This window comes from Kryptolebias marmoratus, linkage group LG4 (genome assembly GCF_001649575.2).
Source record: "Kryptolebias marmoratus isolate JLee-2015 linkage group LG4, ASM164957v2, whole genome shotgun sequence".
Taxonomy (NCBI): Eukaryota; Metazoa; Chordata; class Actinopteri; order Cyprinodontiformes; family Rivulidae; genus Kryptolebias; species Kryptolebias marmoratus.
The window spans coordinates 24,276,142-24,287,688 of record NC_051433.1 but is presented as its reverse complement, the minus strand read 5'-3'; the positions used below and the strand labels follow the sequence as shown (position 1 = coordinate 24,287,688).

General features: G+C 40.1%; 1 protein-coding gene across 1 annotated transcript; it reads left to right on the top strand.

The window, feature by feature from the left end:
- Positions 1-2,358: 2,358 nt before the first annotated feature.
- Positions 2,359-11,302, top strand: LOC108242219 (eukaryotic translation initiation factor 4E type 3). The gene is made up of 7 exons (XM_017426942.3): positions 2,359-2,685; positions 4,529-4,601; positions 7,444-7,538; positions 7,614-7,674; positions 7,762-7,828; positions 7,922-8,077; positions 9,880-11,302. Exons 1-7 carry the CDS (start codon positions 2,501-2,503, stop codon positions 9,924-9,926), a joined length of 684 nt encoding a protein of 227 aa, XP_017282431.1. The 5' UTR covers positions 2,359-2,500; the 3' UTR covers positions 9,927-11,302.
- Positions 11,303-11,547: the final 245 nt, after the last annotated feature.

The window sequence follows — 11,547 nt, the reverse complement described above, 5'->3', positions numbered from 1 at the left end:
GCCATTCAGCTTATTTAAAGAGAACAAACAGCCACTGGGTATTTTGTAGTTTGTTATTGTTCTGTGCAGAAAGAAACAAAGGTCTGTCTGAGCAGCTCAGAGAGAGCCCAGACCTCCACGATAAAAGGACCAAGCAGCTTCATGTTCCTCTGACCTCAGCTGACAGGAGTATTACAAACTATAAAGGTTCCTGGGACAGGAGCCAAGCTCCCAGGATGTGGACGCAAGAGGAAATGCAACCCCAGGTGGATCAGACAGATGGTGCAGACGGTAGAAAAGGAGCCGAGGAAACCATCCAAAACCACTCCAGGGTCAAAGCATATCACTTCCTGACCGCATCCTTCGATGTATTTTGAATCATACTGAGCTCCATGGAAGGAGAAGGGCTCAGCTACTGACAGAAAAACACAAACTAACCAAACAGGAACTCATCAAAAACCAGGTGGACAAAAAACTAAGTTTCTGGGAAAGATTTCTGGAACTGGTGACACAAAACTGGAGCTTTTTGGCTCCAGTTATATCATTATATTTTATATATAGATATATATGTTGTGGAAGGGCACCAACAAATGTATCCATGTGTGTATATCAGCTGCCTTAGAGCAGTGGTCTGCAACCTATGGCTCTGGGGCCACATGTGACTGGTTCCTCTGCAGTGGCTCTTTGAGACATATAGCAGTTTCCTGATCCAGTTTTCTACATTTATCAGAGGGGTATAAACAAAATGGTTTCCCCTCTTCCTAAAAGTTTGCTTTTTTCTTTGTCTTAATGTACAAATACTGATAAATATCAACAGTTTATTTTAGTTCTTTCATTTTAGATTGTCAACAAACAAACATATTATTTTAATAAAATTCAAAAATGACTTGTGTTATTTCAGTTTCAAGGAGGTTTTGCAGGTCTGGGAAAGCTGTATTTAGTGGGGAAAGTGGCAGAAATGGCTCTCTTGACTTTAAAGGTGGCATTAGAGGATTTGATGAAACTTTTGGGAAGAGTTCCTGAAAAATTCCTGATGTCATTTTTAACGTCTCGTGAAAAACTTGTGGATGAAAACAGAAAATGTAAAGCTAAATAATCAAAGTTTGCTCTCAGCGTGGCGTGCGTACTTTGAACTAAAGCTGCCCTCACGTGACAAGACTTCACCTGCTGCTACTGCAGTGATTCACACACACACACACACACACACACACACACAGCCTTTGTAACCAGCCTCATGCAGGTTTTAATCAGCTTACTCACAAATATCTGGTGGGATAATAAACACTCACTAGACCCTTTCTGGATTTTCAGCCTGTTAAAGACAGATTCAGACAGATTTATAAATCTGTGGAGGAGGGAGGTACAAATTCAAGTTGTTTGGCTGGAAAAATAAAATACATTATTCCATGTAAGCAATTTAACACAAAAATGGTTACGATTGGATTAAAACTGGGCAACTGCAGCAGGAGGTTCGAGAAGGTTGAAAGCAAAAGCTTATGATGTATTTTAAATGGCTTAAATAAACTCAGAACAGAAAATAAAATGTACAGACTAATGTGAAAATAGAAGACAAAGTGTCATATAATTTCAGTTTAAGTAATGTGTAAACGTAACAGATTTTGGAGTTTGACAGGTTGTTTCACAAAAATATCCCAGAACAAAAAAGCAACAAGCTTCAGACTGAAGATCGTGTAATAAGAAGATGACTTACTCTAAGTTATAAAAAATATCATTTGTACAAACTTACTATTGTTTCCCAGCACAAAATATAATGCACGAGAAAAGGGGTGCTTCAACTCAGACTTAACTCTCAACTTGACTGAATATGTCGAGTCGTATAGTTGAATCTGCCTTTTTTTGTATTACATTCACACACACTGTAAAGGACAAATATACCAAAATACTACAGAAATGTGTACTTTAACACATTAGGCGTTCTGCACATAATAAATATATCCACTTACAGATACAACCGTGCTCTATTTAGGATCAAATGGATACTCGAGTAGCTATTAAATAAAGAAAGCTTTGCATTGGCTAGTAGTGAATAGCTGAACACATGAAAAAAGCAAAACGAAGAAATTCTAACAAAATGTGCTTTTACCAAGTGAAGTTAGCGCCATCTAGTGGAATAAATATGAACTGTTTATATTGGATTTGGTTAGGAAAAGTAAGCTACATTTGCATTTCTCAACCTTTTGACGGTTTTTCGGTCGTTTCGCTTCAGAAATATTTGTGTTGTGTTGTTTAATTACAACTTTGGGGAAGTTTAGCTCGTTTGTTTGTGATGAAGGTCGGCCGAAAACTGAGCAGAGTGAGCCCTCTTCCGTTTGTTCTCTTATCTGTGGGGCGGACCAACGGAGACGTTTCTGCCCGGTGACGCAGAGACGTCAGCAGTTGGTGGGCGGAAAAGCGGTAGTGCGTTTCGGTACCTGAAGATAAAGCCCGAACCGGGTGTTTTTATTAACAGGTTTCACTCTGAAAAAATACTGGGGAAACCTCAGCGTGTCTCCTGCTGAAAATGGCGGTCCCCGCGGCTGAGACAGACGTCCAGATGGACAGAGGCGCCCTGAGCGGCCAGACTGTCCCCTCCGAGAACAACATTGACATCGACGAGAGAGAGTTGGAAAACATCACAAAGAAACAGCGAGAAGGCGACACAACGACGCTGCCTTTGCACTCACCTTGGACGTTTTGGCTGGACAGGTAGCATTTTTCAGGCTTTCTTCCGTGTTGTCTCTGAGTTGGGAGCCCCGGGACGGAGCAGGGGAGGGGGGCGACGCAGGAAAAACACCAGCCAAGGCCACAGCTTTTCCGAAGGCCTCCAGGAGCAAAACCCCAGCGAGGGGAAATGTTTGCATTTTAGGGGTTACTTTGACCTCGTTTCTCTGTACACATTCCAACAGCCCCAGACAGCTTTATATAATTGCAGCCTTGCAGTAATATGCTGGTTTTAAGAAGTCCTACACACAGAGGGACAAGTGAACGTCTCACTGTTATTTAACCGAGCAGCTGAAGGAAGTTTTTGTTTCATAAAAGGAGGAGAGTTTGGGGCGAAAATGACCCTGCTGTTTAAGTTTTTAAGAAGAAAACCGGTTTTATTCTCGTAATGGCTAACGAATGTAAAGCTAAGACACATCGCCCTTTGTTGTACTGCTGTGTAACCACATAAGACTTTTTCTTTGGTGCCAAGTGACTAGCTGAGAATAAAACGTAACCCTGTGTAATTTATACACTTTTTATAAACTCGCACAATTGTTGGTTGTTATCAATGCTTTGTTTATAGTTTGTTTTCATATTTAGCCCCAGAACAGAGGTCTTCAAAGTTCGGCTAACATAACACTCCTCTTCATCTCTTTATGGATTTACTAGTGTTGGTTTATTATTAGGTAAGCTACCGAAAATTTGAAAAAGTTCACGTTAAAACAAATTATTTCAATTAAAAAAAGTTTAAAAGAACTTTTCAATGGGATCATGTGTCTGGGTTAAAAGACAATAGAAAAGAGAAATTTTATTCTGGTTTAAAATTCAAAGTTTGGGGATAATTAAAGGTGCAGACTACGAAGTCTACAGAAACTACAGCCAGCTTAATGTAGGTCCTTAGTGTGGACCTACAGTTCAAAACTGTATATCAATATATCTGTAAACTCTTCCAAACTGCACCGTTTGATCAAGTTCAGGATAACCTTTTTTTGTTTCTTATAGCTTACAGTAAATCTCTTTTAATGTCCTGAGTTGCCATTGAACGATGTGAAGAGTAGTGAGCATCACAAAAATTGGCATCATTTCGACATATTTTCAGATTTCGCCATGAAAGTTAAGTGAATGTTCAGAAGCTTTGTTCAGTGGTTAGAATAATATTAATCTGGTCATGGTCATCTTTATTAAAGAACTAGCAGTAAACCTTTAATTACCCCAAAGATTGAGTTTGTTACTGCAGATATTTGTAATCTCAGTATTATTTCAAGGTTTTGTTGTTGTTGGGGGGGGGGGAAACAACTTGCTGACGAATCAGACTGGTTGATTTTTGGATCATAGGTAGTTGAAAACATGAACTCATAGTCTGTTTGGTTGTTGGAAAAGTTTGTTTTTTTGCACCTTCAAGAAAATCAATCAGGTTTTGTTGGAGCAAAAGTTCAAACAGGAAGTAAACAAGTAGATGACACTTGGAATTCTGGGTACTTTTCCTATTTATAATCAATGCAGATTCCCAATTATTCCAACGTGTGTGTGTGTGTGTGTGTATATATATATATATTATATATATTAGTGTTTTAACTGGAATTATGGTCCTCTAAAAGTATAAAACAAACACAAGAGAAAAAACAAAATTATGTGGTTGAAGTCCACGAGTCATGTACTTGCATACTTTGTGTTTAATTACCCCGTGGCTCATATGATCTATGACAGCGTGCAAAAGCCCATCCTTTGCAGTAAAGCCGTGTGACGCTCATTTAAAAGCAGCTCCTGCCGGTTGTGTGTGTCAGCGCTCGGGTGTTTTCTGGCTACCCGTGACTCTCGTCTGAACAGTTTTCACTTGTTCCCCCAGGTCCTTACCGGGCACAACGGCTGCAGAATGCGAATCCAACCTGAAGAAGATCTACACAGTGCAAACCGTTCAGGTGAGTCGCCCTGGAGAGCTTTTTCACTTCAGGAGCAGAGTGGTCGAGAGCAGGATGTGGCCTTAAATCATAGGTCTACAGCAAAGACTGAAGAAAACCTCAGCGCAGAGTTTATTTGACACGTCACTGTGAACACACAGCGTCGGCGCTGTGTTTATTTAGGTGAACGTAAAGCTACATAACGCTGCTCAGACTGTTGTTCTGTGATTGACAGCACATTATAGCTCACAGTGACCACAGCGGGTCCAAAACCAATCAGAACAAACAATCTAAAGAAACTCACCACACTGCGGTACTACACTCGACAGTTCACGGAAACCTTTAACCAATAAAAAACCCCAAAAAGCAACAATAATTCATATCTTCAGAGTTCAGAGCTTTTTCGTAGAAGCCTGTTTAATTATCTCTGAAACTGACAGCTGAGTGAACTTTTTTTTGTTAACTTAAAGGTGTCCAGGTAACAACCCTGCTGCTTGTGTACAGTCACAGCTCGACTCAGGGCGGGTTGTGCTCAGACTACCAAAACATACGCTTTGTGTGAGGTGAACAGAACGCAACGCAACCTTTCATAGGTGGTCTGGGTGAAAACGGATTCAGTGCACTTTTAGGCTGTTCAGACGTGTGTCTTAACATTTTCTGGATGCATTCTGATAGCTGCGGAGGGACTGTAGTGCCAGGTGTGCACAGGATCTTAGCGGTGTGAGAGGGGCGCCCATGATGGAGGAGATCAACAGTTTATTGGCTCTTGAAGCTACAGTGGACTCAGTGGGTGGGGAAGAAATGAAGCAGGAAATATCAACATGTAGTCCAAATGTGACACCAATTTTTTTTATAGAAATATTTATTCTTCTGCTTCATCCATCCATTTCCTTTTACCCGCTTCTCCTTTCCTGGTGTCTATCTCCAGCAGTCAGTGTGCAAGAGGCGGGGGACACCCTGGACAGGTTGCAAGTCCATCACAGGGACACATGGAGACAAACAAGACATACAGTCAGGGACAATTTTTACAGATACCAATGAACATAACATGCATGTTTTTTTGTCTGTGGGAGAGAACCCAGAGTAAACCCACGTGAGCACAGGGAGAACATGCAAACTCCACCCAGAAAGGCCCCAGGTGGGGAAGAGATCCTGTAACCTACCTGCTGTGAGGCAATAGCTCTAACCTCTGCCCCACTGTGCCTTAGATTCAGATATCCTCTTTTATTTATTCTATTATATGGAGCAAATCTCTGTTTTTTAAATGTTGAGCAAAATGTTTGTTCCATCATCATCAGAGCTCTGTGTGTGTGTGTGTGTGTGTGTGTGTGGAGGGTGGTGGCTTCCATGAAGTTTCCTCCGGACCTGTTGTGGAGATTTATCAGCCAGCTGTGCTGAATAATACCCTGAAAACGTGCGTAGTGTTGACTGTGAGACAAAGTCGGCCAATGAGGCGCCTCGTCCAACACCTGAGGCTGCAGTTCCTCCCTCTGCCCGCCTGTCGCTGCTCTTATCCAGCGAAGAACCTCCGTCTGTGAGGTGGATATTTGAAACGGCAGCTGGGATTAAAAGTTGACCAAATTCTCCACACATCCTCCAGAAACTCTCCAGTCATGTGTGAAAATGGCTCAAGTTAGCAAACACAGTTTAGGCTCTAGTTAACTCCTGAGTCTTTGACCACTCTTTCTTTCTTTTTTTTTTTTTTAGATACAATTTGCAGCCTTGAGATGGAAAAGAAAGAAGCATAAAGCCTTTAGATTTGATGTTGAGAAATCTGGCGCAGGGTTTAGGGTTTGTGGGGAAGTTTTTCCACAAATGAGCTTGAGCTTAGAAGAAGCAGACAGCCAAACGCTCCGGATGTTAAATCTGTGATCACATGTTGCTCTGCTGCAGTGTGAGCAAACCCTGCCTTTTGTTAAAGAAAACGCCAAATATATAAGCTGACAGTCGGCTCGACTTTGATGTTCCGGCGCAGAAAAATACAAACAAGTGGTCAAATTCTTTCATGATGGATTTGTTTCCTCGGTGCTTCTGAATGCATAAAACGTCATTCAGCAGCTGCAGTAAGTTAACAGCAATAATGAAGGTTGGCCTTTAATTAAGGGGAGGTTTTTTGTTTTTTTTTTCACACATAAAAAATACGACTGGATATATTAAGCAGATTGAGCGCTTCTCCTTAGATTATTTGGATTATTTGACAGTTTTGAATTTGTGATGATTTGTAGATGTTTTCCAACAAATTTGGTAAACAGTGATCATCAGTTGGTTCTGTTCTTATTGTTGTGGTCTGAGTTTTTTTTTTTTTTTTTTTAAACAAACAGGAAATAAAAGAAAATCATCTTTGTTATATATATATATATATATATATATATATATATATATATATATATATATATATATATATAAATAAATGTGTATATATATATATATATATATGTATCTGTGTGTGTGTTTAACTTTTACTGTTTTTTGCCATTGTTAATATTTAATTTTAAAGCTTTACTCATCCGATTTTGGTGAAATCTTAATGTCACACAATAATGGGCACATTCATTCAAATAATCAATCATTTGGGTCTTATGAAATGTCTCACAAGTGCCGTATATGAGTCTTAATGTGCATGTGACAGGATTGTGTGGTACGGGAAGGCAGAAGTAAGATCCGTGGTTCGTCCAGCAGAGAGCACCAGCACACACACCACAGGGTCACAGTTTCAACAAGGAAATTGCCTTCTTTTTTTTTTTTGTTGTTCCTTTTTTTAAGCTTTGAAAACGTATCTATAAACATTAATATTTGTTTCATAAATTCAGAACTAACCATGCAGTATCAGGCAGAGAATGATGTTTTTTTTGTTTGTTTGCAGACGTTCTGGAGTGTGTATAACAACATCCCTCCTGTCACGGCCCTGCCTCTGAGGTGTAGCTACCATTTAATGCGTGGAGAGCGAAGGCCACTGTGGTGAGTGTTTCTGTTTAAAAGTAAAATGATACGCATCACCGTGGTTTAATTCTCGTGTATGTTTTATTCCAACAGGGAAGAAGAAAGTAATGCAAAAGGAGGTGTATGGAAGATGAAAATCCCAAAAGAAAACAGTGTAGGTGCTGTTCTCTGTTTGTCTGCCCTTTTCCGTGCTAATGTAGCTGCGTCAGTAATGACTTCCTCTTGTGCTTTTGCACTTCAGTCTACAGTTTGGAAAGAGTTGTTACTTGCTACTATCGGCGAGCAGTTTGCAGATTACTGCGCCTCAGGTACGACAAGGAGAAAAAGAAATGAAAACGCGTCTCGCCGGGGGAAACGGGTCCGTCGTTAACCCTGCTGCTGTTTGTTCTCATGTGTTCCAGATGATGAGGTCGTGGGCGTCAGCGTTAGTGTTCGAGATCGGGAAGATGTTGTACAGATATGGAATAGAGACGCATCTCTTGCTAACGAATCAAATATCTTGGGGAAAGTCTATGAGCTGCTCCCTTATATATCATTTAAAGCTGTTTTTTATAAGCGTAAGTATACATGTTTTGTTTCTAGTTATGTGTACATTTGGATTTAGCTGTAACGTTTGAGATGGACCAAAGAAAAAAAAAAACAACTGTGCATATTAAGAATTTCAACCTGCTTCACTTAGTGTATTTACATACAGTTATAACAAAAAGTACGTACACCCTCATTCAGTTCTAAGTTGATGTTTACTGACAAAATGCCAAGCCGGGAAAACAACAGCAATAACCTAAGACAGTGGTGTCCAGTCCTGGTCCTGGAGGGCTGCTATCCTGCATGTTTTTGTTGTTTTTCTGCTTCAGCACGCCTGATTGGAATTGATGAATGACTAAGTTCTGCAGAACTTAAAAACCTGCTGAAGGGGTAAGTCAGCCGCTGAACCAGGTGTGTTGGAGCAGGGAAACAACAAAAACACGCAGGATAGCAGCCCTCCTGGACCAGGGTTGGGCACCGCTGGTCCAACAGAAACAACTGCTGCTGCCCGTCAATCTGGGAAAGGTTAAAGGTCATTTCCAAACATTTTAGAGCCCATCGTTTTACAGTCAGGCAGACTATTTACAGGTGGAAAACATTTGCAGTTGCCAGTCTTCCCAGGAGTGGAAATCCCAGCAGTTTCACCCCAATGGCCCCCAGACACTGCTCATAAAAATTGCAAAAAGCCCAGGAGCTCCTTCTCAGACTCTACAGGCCTCAGTTAGCAGGTAAAAGTTTATGACAGGACAATTAGAAAAAAACTGAACAAGTCTGACTTGTTTGAAGGGTTGCAGGAGACCGCCTCCTCTCTCTAAAAACAACATGGTGGCATGACTTTGTAAAGTTTCAGCTGAAGACTTCTGGAACAAAGTCCTTTGGACAGATGAGACCAATGTAGGGGGGTTTAATCATGTCTGGCAAAAAGTAAACACATCACACAGACCTCATACCAGCTGCCAGAACGGTAGTGGAGGGTTGATGGTTTGGGTTCCTTGCAGTCATTGAGTCGACCCTGAACTCTGTAGAGCAAAGGATTCTAAAGTCCGATGTGAGGCCATCAGTCCGACAGCTGAAGCTCGGACCAAACTGGGTCAGGATGCTTCAGGACAACGATTCCAAAACAACGCAGCTAATCTGCAACAGAACAGCTCACAAAGAAAGGAATCAAGGTGCTGCAATGACCCGGTCAAAATCCAGACCTCAACCAGTTAAAACGCTGTGTTGAAACCAATGTCTCCAAACCTCAATGAACTGAATGGGCTAAAATTCACCCACTACTTCAGATTATTGCGGCTAAAGGTGGTTCTCCGAGCTGCTGAGATGTACTCCGCTTTTTTACACACAGCTTTTCCATTTTGGTCAAATAAATAATGTCACGATGGAATCTGCTGTGGTTTTTGTTCACTCAAGGTTAGATTTAAATGGTGTCCTAATATGTCAATTTTAGAACTGACTGTATGTCATGTGTCATTTAATTTTAGATTGTATAACTCAGTTTGAAGACTTGGTTAGAGCAATGTTTGTTTTTTTTTTTTTTATTGTTCTGATACAGAAAATATTAGAATTTGACAGAGGGTGTACTTTCTTTTTGGGTAATTTTTAACCCAGGCGTGTCACTGCCTGGGAAAGACAAGGGCAATTTTTTTTTTTTTCTTTTTGTTTTGTGATTATCAACCAAAACAAATAATAAACATTTCAAGCTTTTTGACTGAAATTAAAGCTCTTACTTTTATATTTGATGTCAAAAAACAACCTACCAGAATTTGTATTAGTTTAAATGCTATATTTAAAGATTTTTAACCCAATTGTTTTGTTTTTTTTCTGACTTTCTCAGCTCACATGGATCATCATGCCTTTGAGGGAGGACGCTCAAGACATTAGATTGTGATGCACTTTTTAAAAAGAAAACAACAAACAAACGAAAACCTGAACTCTGAACCTGCCTTGACATAAAGGCGACATCCACCACCTAGTTAAGGATATTTTTTTGCTTTCAACAAGAAAATGTTATCAATATATTTTTATAGCTTTTAATGACTGCTGCCTTGTTTTACCTTATGGGTCCTGCAGCTCTGAACTCCTCAGAGAATGTACTTTCAGTGTAAATCCCATCCAAAATTTCATTTGTTTGTGTTAGCCGTGGCTTTCCTGCTTTACTGAACTGCACTGTCACGGTGTCACCTTCTGCCTGTGGACCCCACATGTCATTCTTTATCGAGTTACATAACCTAGGATGTTTTAGTTGTTAAATGTTTGCATTCCCATCACGATCCAGTCGGCTTGTTTAGTGCCAAAGCACTCTTCTGCTCTTTTAAAATGTCCGTACCGTAAGAATTAAAAGGTTTTTATTCGCCTGGGCTCTGTCAACTTGGATGTTGAGAGCGTCCCCTTTTCGGTTTCTTGGAATACTCGTCTTCATCGAACTTAAATTAAGATGGACTTGGAAATATTGCACATGACTGGGTTGATTTCAGTCACAGGTTTCCTCAGTCAAGCCATCATTAAGAGTCAGAGTTTAGCTCCCTGTGCAGACGTGGCTCAAACTAGTTCAGCGGCTTTACCTTGAACACAAACCCTTCAACAAACATGTCTCTGGGATCGTTTTAGCACAACCTGGATGAAATATTCCTGTAGAGCAGTCTGTGCTCTGCTAAATGTAGCTTTCCTACATTTCCTACTTTTTTTTTCTGCTTCTTTGTACTGGTCTCTACTTGTTTCTGCTTACAAAAAAATCTGGTCGTTTTCCTCACTGCACTGTGTCCCACCGTAACCCCAAAAGCACAGTATTACTTCCATGAATTCACATAGGTCATGCTTTACCCCCAGATTGAGATTATGTTGAAGTTTTTATTTTTAAGGCAGTCAAATAAAACGGGGGTAGTTTCAGTAGCCATGAGATAAACGTATGTACTGTCTACTGCTGTTTAAAAACAAGTGTCCAATAAATAGATTTGCTTCTTTTCATGTTGAGAAAGGACTTTTAAAAAAAATATATAATCCATTTTTTTTTTTTTTTTGTCATTCTGTCATAATCTGGGCTGCTCACCTAACATCTAATCCCTCTTAACCTACAGCTGGTTTTTTTTTTCCGGTAAATGCCTAAATTATTTGAAGAAGGCTGGTATTTTCTTGTCACGTTACTTTTATAGTTCAATTTTGGACTGATCATTGCAATAAAGGGACAGTTTTTCTTTTCTTTGTGAACACAAGTTTTGCAGTGTATGGACTACGTCAATAAAATGGAGCTGAGAATACAAGTTTTCTTGGTGTTTCTTGGTCCACGGAACAATCACTGACCCTATGAAGAACACTTTGTGGCTCTTACATCCCTCTGTGTTTAAAGTCTCTTTTTTTATGCAAACAGTTCATTATTTCTGCATTAGTGTTATTGCTGTCCCACCTGAGATGGGACAGAAAACATGTCTTAATGTAGAATTGTAATTGTGGTAAAAACTCTACAAAGAACATTTTTGAATATTCACTTATTGCTCAAAAAACTGAA